Raw genomic sequence first — 23,109 nt, forward strand, 5'->3', positions numbered from 1 at the left:
CGCCCTTTTTTCCTTTGCTTTAATGCGAAGCAAACGGGGAAATCAACATTAAAGCTCATTCTGAAGGTCTTTTTTTAAATAGTTAATGTTATGCTTCTATGAACAAAAAGAGCCATCGCGGCCAGTTAGCTTCCCTCAAAACAGACCTCCCCCTACTGAGGTCAGAGGACCACCACTGGCCACAAGTTTTTTGAAGGAAAAAAGGGTGTCTGATGCTAAGGTTATGCCTCTCCTTAAGATGCTCTAACGTCAGTTTCTATAAGTTTATTGTTTGGTTCAAATCAGGTTTCCATGTGTATAATAAAAACTGTTCACCAACTAGTCTTTCATATATCTTCAAATGTAATTGCAATTATTGCAAATAAAAACTCGTCTGGAGCCTGGTCACTTTTGGCCCATGTTGTGCATCGAAGTGAAAAGCTTTTTGCTGAATGACCAGAGAATGTCTAATAATAATGTATATCCTTCAAAAGGCTCTGGAATGACGTAAGATTGAGGAGGTGTGGTATCAAAATGTGCCTACGTGCTTGGGCTGCATTGACTGTAAACCCGGAACTACCGGCCAACGGCACAACGTGGGGTTGAGCGCAAGGATACTGCACTAGGGGAGAGGTGAGATAACATTTTTATGAACCTCTATTATCTTTTTGAAGATTACAGCTGTACATAATAGAAGTTATTGTATGTGGTTACAGTTTGAGCTACTGGCATTCCGCGGTGTAATGTAAACTAGACAGTTGAATTAGGGCAAACGACTGGACACTGGATGCTGCTAGCCTAGTCAGGCAGGGTTGGCTAGCTATCATTAGTCGTAACGTGTCCAAATACTGATTTCCCCTTATTTATCTGTAAAAAGCTCTCACCTGTCTCTTTGCATGTTTGATTGCGGTATATTGACGAGATGTTCAATATCTGTGTACGTATGGGACAATTAGCTTGATAGTTCCGTCACTGTCCTGCTATCTAGCTATCTGGGGTGGCTTGGTGTTCTAATCCCACGTAGGTAGACAAGTCTGCGACCGGAAGAGACATCTGACCTTGACAGCTAACTGCTAATTTAGCAACTGTAGCTAGTATTAACTAATTGCCTATATTGTGCATTCTCCACCCACATTTGTTCAGTGTGAGGAAAGCAGAAGACTTGATATTGCATCTTGCATTAGAGTTCCAGAGCTTTCTATTTGTGGCTTTTTCACTTGATGTGTGAGTTTGTTGCTGGCATTGGTGAACCAAGAATAAACGTACAGCTCTCAACAATTCAATGTAATATTATTTCCCTCCATTCGTTGTCTTAGTCTATTCAGAACTAATAATTATTAGATGAAAATACTGAGTATTTCCTGGTTGTGAGTGGCAGTGGTTAGCTGGGGATCTAAGTGGCGGTAAAACATGATTCTCAGTTTCCTCTTCCTGGTAGCCCTGTGTGTGTGAGAGAGATATGTGTCAGACATATGTGAGAGATGTGTGTGCTATGTTTGAAGTGGGATATTTGGCTGGATTTGAGGTCATCATCACCACTGAAAGGTCATGTTGATTTGGATGGTGTCTAGGTAGTGTGTGATAAGTGTAGTTTATCTGTGTGTTGTGACATCTCAAGGTCTATTTTGAGCTGGAGGAATGATAAGAAAGCTTGTGTGTACATTTAAGATTTAATCTAGGTGTTGGAAGGAGAGAACTGTGTGCTAGAAAGATCACCTCAATGACATGTGGGCAGGTTGAGTGACCTTGCCCAAGTGTGTTGGCAGTCTGGTTTCCTTGTCTGTTGAATTTCAAATGTCCTATTTTGAAACCAGTGTTACAAAAGATACACACTGGTTGTGACTTGCACTAAAACTGGTTTGTTGAGTAAATGCCACAGGCCATGGGGTAGTCTGAATGGCGGCTCTGTCCAAACTGTCACAGTTAAAATTATCATATATATATATATATATATATACATATATATATATACACACACACACACACACACACACACAATGATTTGCAATCTGTTCTGTTGTTCTCAATCTTCCCTTGACTTTCTCTTTCCAAGCCAGAGCAATGACGGCAAGAATTAATCAAGCGAGGTCCGCACTGACCAAAATGGTAAGTTTTCATATGTGTGTTTGATGTATGTCACATCTGTAGATGCGAGTGTGGGTTACAGTTTGGCCTTCACTACATACTCACTCTCTCTCTGTCTCTCTGTCTCTCTCTCTCCCAGTTCAACAGTGAGCGTTACAGTAGGTTCACCCTGCAGTCTGAGGAGGAGGGAGGGCCCCACGTCGAGGTCAAGCTGTCCAGCGACGGGATCGAAAATGACCACGTCCCCGATTCCATGGACGAATCGCACGGCTCGCCCTCGTACAGGGCGCCGCCCCGGGACAAGTACCGCAACGTGTGCTACCTGGCCCTCGGAACCCTGCTGATCTTTGTCATCGGTAGCCATAGTTATTGCCATCCCATAAAACTGAAATGTTCTATTTCTTTCTCTGCGTATTGACCAATCCCTGTGTTTGTCTCCGTTTCAGGTTACCTGATTGGCTACATGAGCCATCGCTCCCCACAGAAACCTCTGGTGAGCTGTGACCCTAAACTGGGAGTGGACACTGAAGAGACTGAAGGTGGCAAGGAGGAAGTTGTGGAGAAGTCTCTAGATTGGAATGACATCACCAACTTGCTAGGGCAGAATCTCAACCCAGAGGCCTTTGACAAGAGACTAAGGTACGCACACGCGCACGCATTAGAATTCTCTTTTGTATTGTTTTTCATCCCTCATTGTACAACCGAGTCTCCTTCATCCACAGAGAGTTTGCGAGGGACGATCATGAAGCAGGAAGTGATGGAGACCGTGTTCTTGGAAACCAAGTCTTTGAGGGATTTAAGAGTCTGCAGATGAACCCCTGGACTGACATCCACTACGTACAGCTGCAGACTCAGAATAGGTACACAAATACACACACACACACACACAAACATGCACTACTTTGCTCTCTCTTTCTCAGTGTTATATTACTCATCTTCCCTCTCCTGACATCCGCTCTCCTACAGCACGCTGCCAAACCGTGTTCTGATTGGCTCTGAGGAGGTGGGCCAGCCTACTGGTTACCTGGCCTATAGTGCTCGTGGAACTGTCAAGGTGAGTCACTAGTCAGTGTGGGCCATCCTACTGGAAACATATATTTTTTGAAACTCTACATATTTGATGTGTGTGTGCGTGCGCAGGGCCAGGTGGTGTATGCAAACTATGGGCGCAGAGAGGACCTGCAGGAGCTGCAGAAGCAGAACGTGGAGCTGAAGAACAAAGTGGTGTTGCTCCGTGCTGGGCGTCTCAGCTTTGCAGAGCAGGTGTGTCTGTGTTTCACCAAACAAAAAGGGGAAATTCGCAAGAGCACTACCTGCTGTGGTCATTTATTCATTGGTTAAAGGACTAATAATATAAATAACATGACCAATGATGTGGTTTGTAAGTCAGTAGGTCAGTGGTATACATGTAGGTGTGAGTGAGTCATGATGGTGCGCAGTGTTGAAGAGTGTATTAACAGAAGTCACAGGTTTGCCACAAGGTTTGCTTCCGACGTCCTCTTAAGGGGGCCCAGGTGTATCCACTTAACGGCCGAGGAGGAGGATGCCGTGTGTGTGTGTGTGCGGCGCGCGCCCGCCCTCCCTCCCATATACACGCCCGCCCTCCCTCCCATATACACGCCCCAGTGGCTATATCCTGTATCTGTGTAGCGATGACATGGCAGGTTTCCTGGGCGTTGCTGAGCTGTCTGTTCCTGTGTCAGGTGGCCAGTGTTGCTGAGCTAGGAGCCTCTGCTGTTCTGATCTACCCAGACCCACAGGACTACAACTACCAAGACACCACTGAGCTGTACGGACACGTGAGTACAGCACACACACGCATGCATCACTGAGCATGCGCCAATGTAGTTACAGCACTATCAACTGAAGGAATTTGACCTTGCCCCACTTGCTGTCCCCTTCTGAGTGCTGAACTCAGTGTTGTGTGTGTGTGTGTTCTCACCCGTGTTCTCTCCTGTGTTCTCTGCAGGTCCACCTGGGTTCCGGTGACCCCTACACCCCTGGGTTCCCCTCCTTTAACCACACTCAGTTCCCCCCTACGCGCTCCTCCGGCCTGCCCTCCATACCTGCCCAGACCATCACTGCCCAGACAGCAGCCAAGATCCTGAAGTAAGGACTCACACACACACACAACATGCACTATGTAAAATCACACGCACACACCCAAAGACACACAGATATGAAAACCAATATCCTAACGCACACACAATGCTTTATGCTTGAGTGCTAACAGGCTCTTTCTCTGTTCCGTTCTCCCTCTGTCTCTCTGTTTCTTTCTCCTGTCTCTAGGAGGATGGGAGGGGCACAGGCTCCCAGCAACTTTATGGGCAGCCTCCAAAGCGTGACCTACAGACTGGGCGGGGCCAGCGACGGCGAAAACGCCACGGTGGAGGTGAACAACGTGCTGGTCACCAAAGAGCTGCACAACGTGTTCGGGATCATCAAGGGTTTCACTGACCCAGGTGTGTGTGTGTGTGTGTGTGTGAGCACTGGCCTTCACCGCAGATACATGGGGATCTGTACGACATGGGGATCTGTACGACATCCTGTTTTCATGTGTGTGTGTTTGTGTTTCAGATCAGTATGTGGTGTTGGGGGCACAGAGGGATTCCTGGGGTCCTGGTTATGCAAAGGCCACCGTGGGAACCACTCTGCTGATGGAGCTGGCCAGGGCTGTGTTTGAGATGGTGGAACACGGTAACACCCTCTGTCTCTCTCTCTCTCTCACACACACACACCCACACACTGTCTGCTCCCAAGCATATCGACACAGTTCACATACACCCAGAGCCGCTGATGTCTGCGTGTCCCTGCAGGAGGCTTCAGGCCCCGGAGGAGCCTGCTGTTTGCCAGCTGGAGCGGAGGAGACTACGGCAGTGTTGGCGCCACCGAGTGGTTGGAGGTAGGAACTACATCCTGCAGCCTCATTTTGGGGGGGGGGTGGGCTCAATTTTCGCGGCCAGTCTTTCAGGGGATGCGAGGGTGTGATTGTTTTCTCTGTTCGTATCCCAGGGCTACTTGTCTTCTCTCAACAAAAAGGCTTTCACCTACGTCAGCTTGGATGGAGCTGTCACCGGTGGGTGTAACGCAAAGACGCATGCACACGTTCAAATACAGTTCTGAAGCTTTGAGTTGACGTTTGTCTGTGTGTGATCCACAGGCACTGGGGCCTTCAGGGCTTCTGCCAGCCCCCTGCTCCACACTCTGCTGGAGAGCACCATGAAGAAGGTACACCGCTGTTCTGGATGGGGGGGGTTAGGAGGAAGATCATGTTGGATGGTGTGTGTGTGATTTTATTAATTTTTTGGGTTTGCCATTGTCTGTCTAGGTAAGGAATCCCATTGGTTCAGGGCAGAGTCTGTATGAAGAGGTGGCTGGGAACAGCTTACAGACCAACGTGTGAGTACTCGTGTGGGCTCTTACCCCCCCCCCCCATTCGTGATCCACACCCAGTCGTAAAAACAAACCGGAGCATGTTGTGGCTGTGTAGGCTGACTGTTGTGTGTGTGTCCCCAGCCTGACGCCAATGCAGCTGGGAGATTGTGCCTATCCTTTCTTGGCCTTCTCTGGAATCCCCTCCCTGTCCTTCAGCTTCTTCTCAGAGGGGGTAAGTTCACACACACACACAACCCACTCTTAAAACACCATAGTGATGTGAGTACACAAGCAATACTGTCTGTGATCTCTGAATTCTAACCTTGAAACCTTTCTCGTGTGTGTGTACAAGGCTAAAGATTACCCCTACTCCAACACATTCCTGGACAACAAAGAGAACCTGAATCGTGCTACCAACCATCGCCTCAGCACCATGGCAGTAGGGGCGGGGCAACTCGCAGGCCATCTGGCTCTCCGATTGGTGCACGACCACATCCTGCGACTAGACGTGGCCAGCTACAAGACCACCTTGAGACAATCGGTGCAGTCTCTCCGGCGGCAGCTGTTGAACGCCAAACAGGTGACGTCCGCATCCGGGGACAGCCAGGGGAAGGGGGGGCATTCTGGGAAGCGGTTGAGGTCGGAAAGGTCTCGAACCGTGTTGAGGTTGGGAGGTTGTGTAACGGTTCTGATTGGTTTCCCCCCCAGAGCCTGTCTGATGATTGGCTGGCGATGGCGTACGGCTCCTACTCCAGAGCCGTGAGCAGGCTGGAGGCAGACGTCCTCAACACCGACTTCGACAACGCGGAAGCCTGCCGCCTCCTCAACGACAGGATCTTGACTGTAAGAACAGTGACAGGATTGGACCATAGTATCTCTCCCATATGCCTTCTTTTCGTATGCCCCCACTCATACACTGTCTCATATCCTCTCTCCGACCTCCACAGGTGGAGCAAGGCCTGCTCTCTCCGTACGTGTCGCCCGTCCAGGTTCCGTTCCGCCACGTGGTGTTTGGCCGCGGGCCGCACACCCTGGGCTCCCTGGGGGGGCTCAGCGACCCGGACGAGCTCCACACCCAGCTGGCCCTGGCCACCTGGACGCTGCAGGGCTGTGCCGACGGCCTGGTCGGAGACGTCTGGGAGCTGGACAACGAGATCTGAGCGTGTGTGTGTGTGGATGTCTCTGAGAGAAGCGTGGGTGTAAGAACACCGTGTGTGTAAGAGAACCTGTGTGTGTGTGTGAGAAATGTTCTGTCTAAGATAACCATGTTTGTCGTCTGAGGAGAAGCCTCAATCGAGCACAAGCTATCAGAAGCCTCCCCCCACCGAGAGGTGAGGAGCAGAAAAGAGAGAGTTGTGGCTTCAGCGGGCTCTGCCCCCCCTCTCTGGCTCCCTGTAAGACCTGGCAGGAGATGAGGTACCTGTAGTGTAAGCCACTGCTACCTCATCTCCTTCGAGCTCTTTGCCCCAATCCCCAACCAACCAAAAGCCTTGGCCGTTACCATAGAGATGACCTCGAAGCCATCTTGCACTGACAACTTTTTTTATTTATGTTTTGTATTTATTTATCAGTGGCAGTGTTCACTATAAATGTGATGTTTGTTTTTTGACTCAAGTTATCGGGAGCAGTGTCTTCCATAATTATGACAGTTATACTGTTTGATCCAACAGCAGCATCTGCTACAGAAATACTCTCCTTCTATGCTACTACTATCAGAGGCTGCTATGGATATGGGATTGAGAAATGTATTGGTCAACTGGAGCATGCTGTAAAATGCATGCTCATAAATTATCAACCTTAAAGTTACATTAAAGACTTAAGAATTTACAGAAAATAATCTCATGATTAATTCATGGTAGTAGGTTGATAAACAACAGGATTTTGGACAAGCTAACAGCACATGCTGCAAAAACGACAAACTCTTCAAACCCTGCAAATAATTCAATTTTTTTAGGTTCAATTGAATTCTGAGAGCCATTTCTGTTGCACTTTTGGAGCAGTTTATATTTCTGATCTTAAGAATTATCGGGAGCAGTGTCTTCCATAATTAAAATCATTATCGGGAGCAGTGTCTTCCATAATCAAAATCATTATCGGGAGCAGTGTCTTCCATAATTAAAATCATTATCGGGAGCAGTGTCTTCCATAATGTCAAGCGTTGAAGGTAGTTTTTGCCTACCAGTGTGTGTGTGTGTGTATCGGGAGCAGTGCCTCTCATATTTCACTGAAGGGTGGAGTAATTATCGGGAACAGTGTTTCCCAGAGTTATTTTGCGTGTAAGTGTACAATCTTTTTCTGCTGTCTGTTGAAATCTGTTAACTAGAAATCTAGTATTCATGTTCACAAATTAATGTTTTTGGGTTACTATTTTGTCACATTCTGCTTTCTCTCATGATCGCTTTCATTTCTTATGTACAACCTCGAAGTCAGGAATCTTAGGTTTATTCATAACACACCTTGTGTTTGTAACTTGTACTCTATAGACAGAGAAACGACTCTTTGTTAAACCAACTGTAGGCTACTGTGTTAACTGCTGAACATTCCCCAGAGCTACTTTTGCTATAGGCCTACACGGGTATCGTTTTACTGCATGTTATTGTGTTCACCCTTGGTACAGTAATGACACATCTGTAGGCTAGTGAAGCACTCCTTAGTTCGTTTTTATCCCCCAAATACTCTGGTTGCTGTTGCTACAATTGCTGCATGATTCAATACTTCAACTGATGTATGATTTCATAATCAATTTAGTTGATTAGTTTGTTGGTCGATTCAATGTGTTAAATATCACGCATTTAGCTGTCACGTATTTAGTAGGCTAATGTTTGCTTAAAATTATCCATGTCTTTCATTGAATAAACTCACTTTTGGCTTAGCGCACTGGGTTGTATGTGTGATTACTGCACTTGGTAGTTGGAGGGCGCAATTTTGCAGTCAGGACGCCGAATTAGTAACTGGTATGGAAATTGCACATCGTACATTAATTGGAGTCCACTGAAATAGAGAATCATTCATCAGAGCAAGGAGAGTAATTTCAATTTTGTAGCACATTGCGAATGTTGAGGTCTATTATATAGTAGTTGTGGTTTGTTCATTGATGTTATATTTTGACCAACACCGTACTTGATAGTACTTTCTATTGATAGACATGAATGCTACTTTGGCAATCTTGATTCGGTTTAAAATGTTTAATTGTAAATAAAGAAGTAGTGGTATACTATGGATAAAAAACCTTATGGATGCAGATGCTCATTTGCGTGCACTTTAAGAAAAGACTACGCACAGAGTAGTGACGCCACAAACCCAGCACGCTCAGGGAATCGCCCCGGAATTACCCCGGACAAGGAGAATAACAGACCGAACTGAATTAATTCACATGTTCCTGAGAATTCATATTAGCGGCAAGAAAACTAAAGATTTGGACTAGGAATAAAAAGATGAGCAGCGGTCTCTATGAGAGTCCAAGCCTTTGACCGGATTGCTGCGCTGTTCTCCCGTCAGTCGTGATTCACGGGAACCTTATTACTGTGCGACTAACGATGTTAACGGTGGTCTAATTTAGAGATGGTATATGCGACAAATGAGGTATTCTAGTAGACGGTTTAAAATATTATACGTAAAATATGTTTTAACGAGACGAGAAGCAGGGTGCGTTGTTTGTTTTGCTGCACGACCAGGTGGGCTAATCTGATTTGGTTCAAGTGACAGATTGTGTGTGTATGTGCGTGTCCTTTAGTATGGCGCTTTCTGCTAAGACATGTTCTCTCTTTGTACCCCCCCCCCCCCTTCCTTTATTTATCTATCTCCGCCTCATTTTACCCCAACCCCCTCCAGTCTCCTATATCTCTTCAGGCTGTCATGGCGTCTAGGAGGTGACCTCCAGTAACCCTGCTCCCTCTTGACCACATCTCTAATCCCTGGCTGGTCCAGCAACTTCCTGGTAAGTCCTCAGTAGACCGTCCTCTCTGGTCTCCCATAGAGAACATGGCCTGAGGCCATCACACAGAGCCCAGGCCCGAGTGAGGGGAGATGCCAGGTCGGGGTGCTACTGAGAGGTGTACTGGACTGAGAGCAGTCTTCAGGAAGTGATGAGGTAGGGACAGCCAGGATGTTGGTGAATAGAGGCTATATTTAGGCGCCTGCATTCAGGCTGCCCTCAATAAAGATACAGAGAGGAAAGAACACTGTCTCCCAACGACACACATGCATCTCAGCCTCCATAAACATCAGCTCCCAGCCGCCGCCCCCCCGCCCCCCCATCATGTTGCGTTTGGGAGCGACGATTTGCATGGTTGTCATGGTTACCTGGCAGATGAGCTGAGATAGCATCCATGTCTTTATCTGTCCATCTGTCTTTCTGTAACTCTCAGAATGTCGTTATTGTCTCTCCATCTCTCTCTCTCTATCTCTCCCTCTCTGGAGGATGTTGAATTATTTAAGAGTGGATGAAGGAGTAGGAAGCTCTGAATCAGAGCAGAAAGAGCGAGGGATGGGGATGGAGAGAATGAGGGAGGTGTGGAGGTGTCCTGTGTTTTACAGAAGGGTGAGTCAGCAAAGAGGGAGGGAGAGGGGGAGAGAGCGAGGTTAAAGATAGCTTGGCTGATAGAAAGGTACGGTGCCAGAGTGTGTGGTGTCTGATGTCTTGTGCTGAGGGTGGGTGGGTGTGTGTGTGTGTGTGTACGTGTGTGTGTGTGTGTGTGTGTGTGTGCGTGCGCACGTATGTGCGTGCGTGTGTGCGTATTGATTGAGCAGAGAAGGTCGGGAGGCAGAGAGAAGATTATCAAACTAGACAAGGAGCAGAGGAACACAGAGAGAGCAGACGCCTCTGCTAGAGACTGGAGGACGAGGCTGAAGAGCAGATATGGGAGAGGGCTGTGAGTACCAGCGCCTTCCCTATGCCAGAGATGAGGAGGACGAGGAGAAAGAGACAGACAGAACAGAGGGAGGGGCAGGCAAGATGGTAAACACCTGGCTGTTGTGTCTGTGCTTCGTCGACCGTATACAGAGGGAGGGAGGGGATTCAGGGACGCTTTTGTCTGATCGTTTTTTTTGCTTCTGTGTTTTGGGGTGTGTGTGTGTGCTTGCCTCTATGTGTATGCACTCGTGTGTGTGTGTGTACGTACATGTGTGTGTGCAGATGCAGATGCAGGCCGAGGAGGGGACAGAGTGGCTGGTGGAGCTGCTGGCAGACGTGCAGCTGCAGCAGTACTTCCTGCGTCTCCGCGACGAGCTCAACGTCACTCGGCTCTCCCACTTTGACTACGTCAAGAATGAAGACCTGGAGAAGATCGGCATGGGGCGCCCAGGTGTGTGCCTGGGTCTGTGTGTGTGTGTGTCCTTAGTTCATCTGTTTATTCATCTCTTGATCTCTCAAATAAGTGTTGGTGTGTGTTTGTGTGATGTGTGCGTATGTGTGATGTGTGTGTGTGATGTGTGTGTGTGTTTTAGGCCAGAGGAGGCTGTGGGAAGCAGTTAAAAGGAGGAGAGCTCTCTATAAACGCAAGTCCTGGATGAGCAAGGTACAGCACTACTTACTGTGTAGACAGACAGACACACACACACACACACCTCCGCCCACTCGGTCTCTGTGTGTGTGTCTGAGGTGGAATCACTCTCAGCTGTAGTCTCTATGTCTGGGTCAACAGGTGTTTCCAGGGAAACGACCCGACGCTGACCTCCAGCAGTCCCTCCCCCATGGGGCCTCATCCTCCCTCGCCCTGCCCACTGACGCATCGCCACCCGGGGCAGCGCTGACCTGTCTGATCAGGGAGGCGGAGCTTCAGATGTTTGAGAGACTGGGAGACGGGACATTTGGAGTGGTGAAGAGAGGAGAGTGGACCGGACCCAACGGACGAGTGGTGAGAGAGAGAGGGAGGGAGGGAAGGAGGGGGACAGAGGGAGCGAATAGAGTGGGGGGCAGACCAGAGGCCCGTCTCTACAATGTGTGTATTGTCTTCCTCCCTGGTTACTCTGCAATTGAGTTAGCATTATCTGTTAGCCTACTGTCCAGACTCGCACACATCCATTCATTCATTCTCTCTCTCTGTCTCTCTCTCCTCTCCCCTCTTCCTTTTTTTCTCCCTTTTCAATCTATCTTTCCCCTCCCCCACTATCTCCCCTCTTCCTCCCCCCCCCCCCCTTCAATCTTTCCCTCCCCCTTTCAACTACTCCCCCCCCCCCCCTTTGATCCCCCCCCCCCTCTAGTTGTCAGTGGCAGTGAAGTGTTTGAAGGGTGGCATGCTGGACTCTGAGGGGCTGGATGACTTCATCCGTGAGGTAAACGCCATGCACTCTCTCAGCCACCAGAACCTCATCCGTCTGTACGGGGTGGTCCTCACCCAGCCCATGAAGATGGTGAGACTCGCTGAGGTCACACACACACGCACGTACACACATGCACACACACACACACAGCAACACACATACAGCATGTGACATCACAATTGTTACCTACAGTTTCATACAATGACATTGTGTGTGCTTGTGTGCGTACGTGTTTGTGTGTGTATGTGTGCATGTGTGTGTGTACCAGGTGACAGAGCTGGCTCCTCTGGGGTCTCTGTTGGACCGTCTCAGGAAACGCCAAGGACACATCCTGATCTCCTCTCTCTGTGGCTACGCCGTGCAGGTACACCAGCACGCAATCACCCTGCCAGTGATAACCCACACTATACAAATCTCTAATAGTGTGTGTGTGTGTGCGTGTAGGTGGCTTGTGGGATGTCCTACTTGGAACAGAAGCGTTTCCTGCACAGAGACCTGGCTGCCAGGAACGTGCTACTGTCGACCAATGACACGGTGAAGATCGGAGACTTTGGCCTGATGAGGGCGCTGCCCTCACACACAGACACATACGTGATGGAGGAGAGCCACAAGGTCCCTTTCGCCTGGTCAGTCTGTGGGTGTGTGTGTGGGTGTGTGTGTGGGAGTGAGTGTGTGTGTGTGTGTGTGTCTGTGTGTGGGGTGCAGCGGTAGCTCTCTGGATAAGTGCACGCACCATGTAGGCTGAGGCCTTACCGCAGTGGCCTGGTGTTCGAGTCTAGCCTGGGCCCTTTGCGGCCTTCCCCTCTCTCGCTCTCTCTCTCTCTCACTCCGGCGGTCTCCCTACCTTTCCTGTCACACTTCACGTGCGAACCGTTCACTTACCACCCCCCCCTCCCCCTTCGTAGGTGTGCACCAGAGTCGTTGAAGACGCGGACCTTCTCCCATGCCTCAGACACCTGGATGTTTGGAGTGACCCTGTGGGAGATGTTCACCCACGGCCAGGAGCCCTGGCTGGGCCTCAACGGCACCCAGGTACCCCCCCCCCCCCACACACACACACACACACATTACTACCTATAAACACACACATATTAGGGTTACTTGATCTCACCTGTGAAATTGTGTGTGCATGCCTGTGTGTGTGTGTGTGTAGATCCTCCACAAGGTGGATGTGGAGGCGGAGAGGCTGAGGAAACCAGATGACTGTCCCCTGGATGTGTACAACGTCATGCTGCAGTGCTGGAGCCCCAAACCAGAGGACAGACCCACCTTCACCGCCCTGAGAGACTTCCTCCTGGAGGTGAGAGGGGAGAGGGGCAGCTTGGGGTCCCACTGGTGGAGACCTGGATAGAAACTGTAGACCATGTTCTTTGTTCCTCTGGTTTATGATGTGGCAACGTGTAGCTTCTGTGGTCTCCTAATGGTGGATGTCACTGCTCGTAGAACATGCCCACGGAAATGCGAGCGCTGCAGGATTTCGACGAGCCGGAGAAACTCCAGATCAACGTGAACGACGTCCTCACCATCATCGAGGGGAGGTCAGTGTGTGTGTGTGTTTGCATGTTTGTCCGTTTGTGTGCGTGCGTGTACACGTATACACACCCTCCCCAGCCGTTCCTCTCCCTCAGAGCGGAGCACTACTGGTGGAGGGGTCAGGACAGTCGGACTCTGCTGGTTGGTCAGTTCCCTCGTCATGTGGTGACCTCCGTGGCCGGCCTGTCAGCCCGTGACATCAGCAGGCCGCTCAAACACTCCTTCATACACACCGGCCACGGAGACACCGACCCTCACCGGAGCTGGGGGCACGCCGACCGCATCGACAGGTAACACACACACACACACACCACACAACCCTGACTGTATGACCCACTCACCATCCACCTACAGTTGCTGCGTCTCACCACTAGATGGCAGCGGTGTGTTATCTCTGGCTGTGTTTCAGCCCAGAACATTCTGTGTGTGCTTCTGACAGAGGTACTGTATGTGTGGGTCAGTGTTTGACTGTACACCTCCCCCCCCCACACACACACACACAGCCTGTACCTGGGGAACCCCATGGACCCTCCTGATATCCTGGGAATGGGGCCCTGCACAGTCAGGCCCACTAAACTCCCCAACCGTGCCAAGAGTGAGTTTTCTGCCCTATACACACACACACTCTTCTAATCTCCAACACAAAGATATACAGGGTCTTGTTGTGTAAAACTCTCTCTCCCTCTGCCCCCCTCTGCCCCCCCCCCCAGAGCAGCCCCCCCCTCGTCCTCCACAGCCTGCTATGCTGCTGAAGAGTGAGTCTCCTACGCTAGCTTCCCTTTAATACTGCTGCTGATCCATTTAGAAGGATCTGGAATATTTTGTGTGTGTGTGTGTAGAGCCCTTCTATGACTCGGTGCTGGACGATGATGATGAAGACTCCGGAGCCTCGTCAGGGCTGAAGAGGCTGGGCGTGTCCCTGGGCCTGAAGCTCCGCCCCTGGGAGGGGCCAGGCGTGAGGTCAGCCCGTAGCGAGGTCTCGCTCATCGACTTCACTGACGACAGCTTCAGCTCGGCCACGCCCTCGCCGCTCACGGAGACACACCCACTGGACCAAGACACCCTTCATGTGAGGAAGGTGGGGTGGAGCTCCGTGGTTAGAGCATTTGGCTACAGATCAAGAGGTTACTGGTTCAAATCCCCTGCTGCATTGTACAATGCTTTGTTTTCAGGCGTCTGCTAAATGAATCTTTAAAACATTTTTATTATTGTATCCAAAGGTATTATGGAAACATCAGCAGTATTATCTCTCTTTAGGACACTCCCTCCATCCTGGACTGGCCCCTCCCACTTCCTGCCTATGACGAGGTTGCGCAGGAGGACCAAGACCAATCAGAGGACCATGAGGTGCGCTCCATCAACACGGGATTGGCTGGGGATACGCTGGCTCTACCCAGCGTCACAGGAGAGGGGAGATACGAGTCTCAGTCAGCTGATCTGTTCCAGGAGCTACAGAGAGAGGTGGGATGTGAACACACACACACACACGCACACACAGTCTTTTACGATCACTCATCACTAATCTGGAGGCAGAGTTTGTGTTTTAACTCTCTTCTCTGGCTGGCCCGCAGGTGATGGTGAAGCTGCAGGTTCCCATGGCGACCGGACGCTCCCTCCCCTCCTCCCCCCTCCCCCTGGCCCCCGCCGCCCCCCACAGACAGATCTACCTGCCCCCGACCTCCTACTCCTCCTCCTATGACGACAGACCCGTCCTCCCGCCCCGCACCCCCGTGCCCCCCATGCGCCCCTCCAAGATCACGCCGCAGGCCTGGCCGCACCCTCGCACCAGCTCCATCTCCCTGGGCGACCGGGAGAACACGCCCCCTCAGATCCCGCCCCGGGACCACGCCCTCTCCCAGCCCGCTTCCCGCTCCTCCTCCCCTCTCCCCCTGGTGCCCCCCTTCTCTGTCTCCCCCCAGTCCTCCTCGCCTCTCTCCATCCCTCCTCCCCCCCTCTCCATCTCCCCCCGTCAGAGGGCCAGCCTCTGCTGTGTCGGCCCCCTCAGCTCCCTCCTCTCCTCCTCCCCCTCCTCCTCTCCACCGCCCTCCTCTCTGTCCTCCAGGCTCACGGTGGCCCCTCCCCCCAGCTCCTCATTGGACCCCTTCTCGGAAGGCCGGGGCCTGTCGATGTTGGTTGACGGCTCGCAGAGTTCAGTCCCCTCCCCTCTGCCCGATCGCCCCGCCTACCTGGAGAGGTACGGAGCAAACATGGCTGCCGTCAAGCCCATGATGCACCAGCAGCCAGGCAGCGCCAAGCCCAACTCCTCCTACAACAACAACAACGGAAGGACTACAGCTCCTAGCATGCAACACAGCATCACAGAGGTGAGTGAGGCGCTAGTTCCAATGCGGTGTCGAAATGAATAAACAGGTGTCGTGGGACGGCATTAGTTATTTACGTGTGTGCATAACTGCATTTGTGTACGTGTGGATGCTTGCGTGTGTGTGCGTGTGTGTGCGTGTGTACTTGCATGTATTTGTGTGTGTGTGTGTGCAGGTGCAGGAGGCTGTACATGGTGTTACAGTGGAGGAGTGTGAAACTGCCCTTCAGAGCCACAATGGAAATATCCCCCAGGCCGTGCGTCATCTAAAGGTACACACACACACACACACACCTATGCATGAGTTGTAAAAGCACTACACCTCACACGCTCCAGTCCTGACTAGTTAGTCGCGAGCACGTCTCTGTTGTAGGTTCAACAGCTGTTTCGTCTGGGCTTGCGTTCACGGCTGGAGTGTCAGGAGGTTCTAGAAGGTTGCCAGTGGAACCTGGAACAGGCCAGCACCCTTGTACTGGAGTCATACAGCCGGAACAGGTACACACCAACATAAACACAAACACACATGTCAGTCTTTGGGCTGCCCTACCTATCTTAAATCTCTCTTTTTACTTCTCGGCTCTCACCTCCATCGCTTTCTCTCCCTCTGTCCCTCCCTCCTCTCTCTGTCTTCATCTCTCTGTCCCCTATCGCTCTTTCTCAGGCAATGAAGACATAGGACCAGAGCTGCATCCTTCCCTGCACCATCCAGGCTTCCCGTGGACCCCAGGACCTGCCCCCCCCACCCCCACCCACCCCCCCTGGCTCTGTGTGGTGGTCACACACGCATGCTCTGCCTTACTTCCTGCGGACAACAACTGAAACATTCATAGGTTACCCTGAACACCCTGGACTTGAAACATTGATATTTATTCTTTGGATATTTAAGGATTATTTATGTGGCCGCAAGTAGTTTCACCTCAGAGTGTGATTAGTAGAGGAGCCTGCACTTTGTGTGTGTGTGTGTGTCTGTGTGTGTGTGTGCGTGTGTGCATGTGAAAGAGAGAGAGAGAGACAGTGAGCAGTGTAAATACCCATGCCTTTTAACTGTTTTGAATTGCTAAGATCAGGGATTAATGAGAAGACGTACTGTTTTACACAGAGGTAATTGTGTAAAAGTATTTAGCCATTTGGGATACATAGTGATGCAGACATTCACAAAGTATTTCACTCCAAAAACACTACTGTACTGTATATGGGGTAGACAATGGTGTAGTAAGGGTGAAGGTCTTCACAATAATGACGGATTTCATCTTCAGGAATGTTATCATTATTATATCAAATCTTCTTAGATGCTGCATGTTATTTAGAATGTTTTAAGTTGGCATGTATAGCCACTATTGGATTGTATAGAACAGTTTTGGATGGATGCTGTTTTGGAATCAAATGTCAAAAGACTACACTACTGAAGAAAAGGAAACAGAGTCTCTGAATGGAATATAAAAACTGAATACATATGGAGAATGTCAAGTCAAGGACCTATAGTGATAAATGAGCTTCTTTGTCCCATGATGCACCTGTGCTCCACACTTCATAATGGTAGTGTATACCTATTAGTAGGTGGGGAAAGAAATCAGCAAAGTATGATTTAAAAATCGAACCGGTGTTGAAAGTGGGTGATCATTCATACATACATGCTAAAGCAATCATATACCGTAATATAGATCTTTCCTATATGGAAGGTCAAGCTATCATAGGGTGGTGAGTGTATGTGTGTGTTTGTTATACAATGTGGTTGATGGCAGAATAGCATATCTCATAGAATGAGATGCTATTAAATAAATGTTTTTATAATAAATTGCGTTTTGAATCATTCTCACATTCGTTAAATATACGTTGGTGAATAAAGGCACATACACATTCACAAGATTACTCTCACACACACAGACACACACACAGACACACACCCACTAGCTAAAGAAACAGATCCCTGAGCAGCAGAGTTCAGCCTATATACTCAGCCTTGCACTTCTTACTGCTGGAGTAAGCACTGTTCCCTGTCTTGCGCACACACACACACACACTGCCAGTGTGGGAGTTTCCTGTCACTGTAAGGTATTACAGTAGTCTCACTCCTTGACTCAACCCCCACGGTGAAAGTGAGAAAATCATGTTTGGATCATATAAGTCATGCAACCATTTCTATTACAAAGACAGAGATCAATGACGCCAGACTGCACACCATGTGTGTGTGTTAGATGTGTGTAGTGCACTAGCTTTGATTTTAGAGTGCCTAGAGAATTTATCTATCCAGTAATTCCCTTCCTGGTCAACTCAATATCAGACTCATTCAGATAAATAGCGATGATAGATTGCTCAGGTCTCACCTGCATTCTTACAGAGAACATTGATCAGCAGAAGAAGTGTAGCTTTTACAATTGATTCCTAAATTGAATAACCGAACAAATGAGAACAATAATCCATGTTTATACATCCAGTAAAGAGTTTTTGGAAAATTGCCCTGCGTGTGTAGGTGTGAGGGGGGGGGGGGGGGTGGGGGGGGGGGGGGGGCGGAGGGGAGGAATACAGGACAGCCACCAGCTAACTGTGTGGCACTAGTAAACTCGTTTCACCATCTCTTATTCCCTCTGCCTGTGTGAGCTGGAAGGCAGGCATCAGGACAGAGGTGGACGGAGGCATGCTGGTGGCCTGTGTTTCCTCCAGCCAACTCCTCTAATGAATGACATGGAACAGTTCAGCAGCTGAAAGACAACACACACACACACACACATAAGGCACACACACACACACACACACATAAGGCACACACACATAAGGCACACACACATAAGGCACACACACATAAGGCACACACACAGTACACACTGGATAGCTTTTGCTTCTCTTGTAGCCTTGTCTCACTCTCTTTCTCTCTTTCTCCCTCTTGTTATCTGTTTCTCTAACACAAACATTCTGGGAGAGAGATGAAGCCAAGCTAGGCACACATGACCAATCAAAGGATGGATCATTAGGCACAGTTGAGGGGGTAGGATCTGTTCTGACAACAATTCCGCCCCAGTACAACTCTCAGACACCGGACCAAGAAGGATGTGGGAAATGGGACTTTCACACACACACATACACATACATATACACTCACACTGCTAAACAAGATCAGATCAAAATCAGTAAACTAATGTAGTGGAAATGTTGGTCATATGCATAGATGTATGTGTATGAAATCTATAATCTTCTATGTTCATTGGTAAGAGACAGGAAGGCAAGATAATTAAGTTGAGTTCAAAGGAATGTGAGGTGCTGATGGCTCTGTGGGCAGCTTGCCCTGGGGGATGGGTGAAGCATCTTATATGGCCTTCTGTCCTCTGGTTACTGTAAGGGGTCAATGAGACAGTTGCTCTGAACTTTGGCTAGAAGGACTGTGTCCTGTTTCATTGTTTGTGTTAATTAAAAGTATTGTTTGAAGATGGTCACACAAAGGACAGTTGACCATCTGACTGGTCAACCCCTGTGGCTTTATTATCTACTGCTCTGGAGAGAGCTGTGACATCAAAGAACCTTGGGACACTGGACACTTGGTATTGTGTTAAGCTGTCACTAAGTTGAGTTAGCCAATCACAGAGTTTGCTACATTGATTGATTGACCATATAGAATGCCATTTGATCTTAAGTTTATATAAGGCAGTGCATGTGTGCTGGCTGATCATCACTCCTGCGAACGACCTGTGTGGATGGCACACCTCCTTCGCTGTGATTGATCAGCAAAGCTTTGTTTATGTAATTGTATAGTCTAATAAATTGTATTAAAACCATATCCCTTGACTATTCAGATCTACACAGTGCCACTCGAATTCTTCCTTAACACTAAACTGAAAGAAAGATTGAGGGAGGGAACACAAATAGACAGATGTCTTTTCTGTCGAAGATATAGAGACATCCCAGCCAATCATGTCTAGCTAAAGCAGAGGGAACGTGAGACTACTGTCTGGCGGGTCAAAAATGCTGTTCCTCCAGAAACTCACTTTACCAAAATGAAATGAAGTCATGATAAGACTCCCTAACTCTGCAAGACAGGGTTATCATAATAATGACAAAAACAAATATCCCAAGTCAAGTCAATTGTTTGATCCCACTAGGGGATATTTGTTTGTAGACAGGTATTAAAACACATTCAATCCATCATAAAATACAACAGAAACAGCATCCCTGACACCACACAAAGACAAAACACAATACAGTACAATACAGTAGAAGGATCACTTAATGTTGAAAACACAGAATATGTTCCGTCCATGAATACTTCATGCCATTCATTTATGCATATTTAGCCTCCCAATAGCAAAACAAACAAAAGAGTCCCCAAATATTTCTGTTCTGTGTGGGAGCTCTATACCTCCTTCCTGAAGGCAAGAGCTCAAACTCCCCCTTCAAGGGATGGTCAGTACAAGCCAATATGGCCTGGGTCTTCCTTGCTCCCAATATGTGACAGCTGCCATCTGAGATGCTTTGCACATACAGAATGTTCTGTACACATGCTAATAACGTTCGGTTGATTTCATGCTAATAAAGGGGTTTAAATTTAGAATTGAATTTGAGTGTGTGTTTGTGTGTGTGGAGCGGGGGGGGGGGGTGGAGGGGGCGGGGTTATAAGCTGAGTGAACCAATTGGGATAGAAGAGGAAGACAGGATTTCAGTGCATTGGTCTTCCAGCCTGGTCACAGGCCCTCTGTGTGCTCTCCTCACCTTCATGTCGTCACTACTGTTTTAGATGACAGATCAATGCTCCTGATCGTTCCTTGCTATTAGCTATTTAACCCTTAACCCCCAACCATTGATCCCAATTGGATTTCATTAAGTTTTATTTGAAAAAAAGACGAGTCAAAACAAGTTACTGACCGAAAAAAAGAGTTAGAGCTAGAGAAGGGGGAAGAAGAGGGAGAGAGAGACTGACTCATGCTTGAACCGGACAGAAATCGATGGCTCAAATAGAGGAGAAAATGTGTCCTCCCAGTAGAACAGTATGAGGGGCGGAGAGGAGAGATGGCAGGGGGAGAGAGAGCGGAGAGAGGAGAGATGGCAGGGGGAGAGAGAGGGGAGAGAAGAGAGATGGCAGGGGGAGAGAGAGGGGAGAGAAGAGAGATGGCAGGGGGAGAGAGAGGGGAGAGAGGAGAGATGGCAGGGGGAGAGAGAGGGGAGAGAAGAGAGATGGCAGGGGGAGAGAGAGGGGAGAGAAGAGAGATGGCAGGGGGAGAGAGAGGGGAGAGAGGAGAGATGGCAGGGGGAGAGAGGAGAGATGGCAGGGGGAGAGAGGGATGACGGGAGGAGAGATGGCAGGGGGAGAGAGAGGGGAGAGATGGCAGGGGAGAGAGGGATGAGGGGAGGAGAAATGGCAGGGGGAGAGAGAGGGGAGAGAGGAGAGATGGCAGGGGGAGAGAGAGGGGAGAGAGGAGAGATGGCAGGGGGAGAGAGAGGGGAGAGAGGAGAGATGGCAGGGGGAGAGAGAGGGGAGAGAGGATAGATGGCAGGGGGGAGAGAAGAGAGATGGTGGGGGGTGGAAGAAGGGAGAGATGGGGAGAGAGGAGACAAGATCTAGCAGGGGGGATGGCGGAGGAGAAAAAAATGGTTCCCTTTAAAAATCTCCAGTGTGTCCTTATGTGAGGTTCTGGTCATGCAATGGGTGTGCATGTACATTGTGTGTGTGTGTGTGTGTGGGTGTGTGTATGTTTGTGACAGTGTGTATGAAATTTTCCTGCAGTGAAATAAGATGTTCTCATCGTCTGTACGGGAGGTTTAGATGGTCTCTCTTTAGATATGAGCTTCAAAGAAAAACTCCCCCACCTACAGTATGCTCATGACATAGTCGCACTAACATACACACAAACACATACACACTTATTAGTGATGAGAAGCAGACAGCATATTAATGTAGCACATCATTCAGATTAATGACACTCTTCAAATACTGTCCTCCTCACTTGCGCGCTCTCCCTCCTTCCCTCGCTCCCTCCCTCCCTGCCCCCCCTACCCCCTCCTCTTTCTCAGTGTCGCTTCAGGTCATCTATTTTATTCTCTCTGCCTCCCCATTTTCCTCCATCCTCCCAGGATCAAACATGTCACACACACAGACACACATGCATACACACACACACACACGCACATCTCCTTTAACCAGGCTGACGTCCTTGGGGACCGGAGGAGGAGCTGCAGCTGTAGCTGTGACTCTCTAAGTGCCTCTGGGTCGGAGCCTGCCTCCACCCTGGAGGCCTCCAGTGGCCATGTTCAGACCACGGTTGGAGGTTATCCTGTCGTGTATCGGACATTTGAGTCTATAAAAGAGTGTGAAGAGGGCCTATGAGCTCTTAGGAGTGTGTGTGTGTGCGTGTGTGCATGTGCGTGTGTGTGGGTGATGGAGACCGATAGTGGGTAATGGTGTGGGTAAATGGATACTGATGCTTCTCTTTCCTCAAACACTTACTCAAAGCCAACCGGTCCCTTGACAGAGAGCACTGGGAAGAGAGAACAGACAGCGGACAAACACTCCCCTCCCCTTTCTCTCTCCCTCTCTTACTCTCCTCCCTCCTCCCTTTGTCCCCATGAAATCAATCAAACAAGCCTTTGGTTCAAGGATATTCAATAACTCCCCCTGTTCTCTCTCCTATGAGTTTTTCATTTATTTCCATTTCTTGGCATGACAAAAAACAGTGCTGAAGTACAAAAACAACAGAAGTGAAGTGTGTTTGTGTTGTGCAACTGTTAAAATCTACAAACCTTGAGATCAAGGAGGTGGTTTAATGGGTAGAGTATAATGTCTGGGGCCTTACCACATCAGGTTCAATTCCATTTCCTACATGTCCTCCATTCGAATATTTTCCCAAAATGTCCTGTCCTTCCAATCTCTCATGAAAGCAGAAATGCAGAAAAGAATATCAGAGAAAAACTGATGAGACCAAGGATTGTCAATTGGAGGATATAGGTTTGTGACCTCAACCTGTACAAAACACATCAACACATCTAGTTCTCAGAACTTCTTTACACTGAGGGCCTCATTTACTAACACTGCGACCGCAGCTTAATCTGCGCCTTTGCCCAACCGCAAATAGCGCACGGTGTATTTCCGCATTTTGCGTGGTATTTATCTAACCAGAACCTCGTCGGGCAATCAGCGCCTTACTCCGCCCTTTAGTGTATACGGGAGAAATCACTATTTTACGCCTGAAATGGGTGCAATCCTGTTAGTAAATGAGGCCCTTAGAGTCTTACACATCTTTCTGTTGATGAGACATTGTTGTATTACATTTTACTTGTCAATATTTTGCAATACATACAATAATTACATTTCACCTCACGCTCATGTATTTCACCCAGTCGCCTTAATATTAATATCACTTTAATTTAATTACACACACACACACATACAGACACACTGAAACACATACACACATGCACACACACAGACAGACACACTGAAACACATACACACACACACACATGCACACAGACAGACACACTGAAACACACACACACACAAACAAAACAACAAGCACAAGCTCACCCCCTTTTGCCTCTATTTTTGTCCATCCACTTTTCAGAATTGGATTTTC

The 23,109-nt window shown here is 48.9% G+C and overlaps 2 protein-coding genes across 9 annotated transcripts; both read left to right on the forward strand.

Annotated features, from left to right (window-relative positions):
- Nucleotides 1-33: 33 nt before the first annotated feature.
- On the forward strand, nucleotides 34-8,316 carry LOC124469882 (transferrin receptor protein 1-like). 2 transcript variants are annotated; one of them, XM_047023382.1, is made up of 20 exons: nucleotides 34-220; nucleotides 474-612; nucleotides 2,037-2,085; nucleotides 2,204-2,420; nucleotides 2,511-2,703; nucleotides 2,787-2,924; nucleotides 3,031-3,118; nucleotides 3,205-3,327; nucleotides 3,768-3,863; nucleotides 4,034-4,173; nucleotides 4,354-4,526; nucleotides 4,642-4,761; nucleotides 4,881-4,966; nucleotides 5,077-5,140; nucleotides 5,225-5,292; nucleotides 5,393-5,463; nucleotides 5,581-5,671; nucleotides 5,792-6,019; nucleotides 6,148-6,282; nucleotides 6,387-8,316. In XM_047023382.1, exons 3-20 carry the CDS (start codon nucleotides 2,041-2,043, stop codon nucleotides 6,597-6,599), a joined length of 2,289 nt encoding a protein of 762 aa, XP_046879338.1. In that variant the 5' UTR covers nucleotides 34-220; nucleotides 474-612; nucleotides 2,037-2,040; the 3' UTR covers nucleotides 6,600-8,316. The 2 variants fall into 2 exon arrangements, with proteins under 2 accessions (XP_046879338.1, XP_046879337.1); XM_047023381.1 differs by having other exon boundaries at nucleotides 35-220; nucleotides 2,033-2,085.
- Nucleotides 8,317-8,710: 394 nt separating this feature from the next.
- Nucleotides 8,711-17,337, forward strand: tnk2a (tyrosine kinase, non-receptor, 2a). 7 transcript variants are annotated; one of them, XM_047023377.1, is made up of 21 exons: nucleotides 8,712-9,113; nucleotides 9,271-9,376; nucleotides 10,189-10,396; nucleotides 10,574-10,742; nucleotides 10,885-10,955; nucleotides 11,061-11,294; nucleotides 11,641-11,790; nucleotides 11,969-12,064; nucleotides 12,145-12,326; nucleotides 12,606-12,732; nucleotides 12,854-13,000; nucleotides 13,144-13,238; nucleotides 13,329-13,523; nucleotides 13,737-13,828; nucleotides 13,944-13,988; nucleotides 14,073-14,311; nucleotides 14,491-14,694; nucleotides 14,805-15,557; nucleotides 15,730-15,825; nucleotides 15,927-16,048; nucleotides 16,215-17,336. In XM_047023377.1, exons 3-21 carry the CDS (start codon nucleotides 10,298-10,300, stop codon nucleotides 16,219-16,221), a joined length of 3,123 nt encoding a protein of 1,040 aa, XP_046879333.1. In that variant the 5' UTR covers nucleotides 8,712-9,113; nucleotides 9,271-9,376; nucleotides 10,189-10,297; the 3' UTR covers nucleotides 16,222-17,336. The 7 variants fall into 7 exon arrangements, with proteins under 7 accessions (XP_046879329.1, XP_046879330.1, XP_046879334.1 ...); XM_047023379.1 differs by having other exon boundaries at nucleotides 11,082-11,294; XM_047023380.1 differs by having other exon boundaries at nucleotides 11,082-11,294; nucleotides 14,073-14,302.
- The last annotated feature ends 5,772 nt before the right edge of the window (nucleotides 17,338-23,109 follow it).

This window comes from Hypomesus transpacificus, chromosome 8 (assembly GCF_021917145.1).
Source record: "Hypomesus transpacificus isolate Combined female chromosome 8, fHypTra1, whole genome shotgun sequence".
Classification (NCBI taxonomy): domain Eukaryota; kingdom Metazoa; phylum Chordata; class Actinopteri; order Osmeriformes; family Osmeridae; genus Hypomesus; species Hypomesus transpacificus.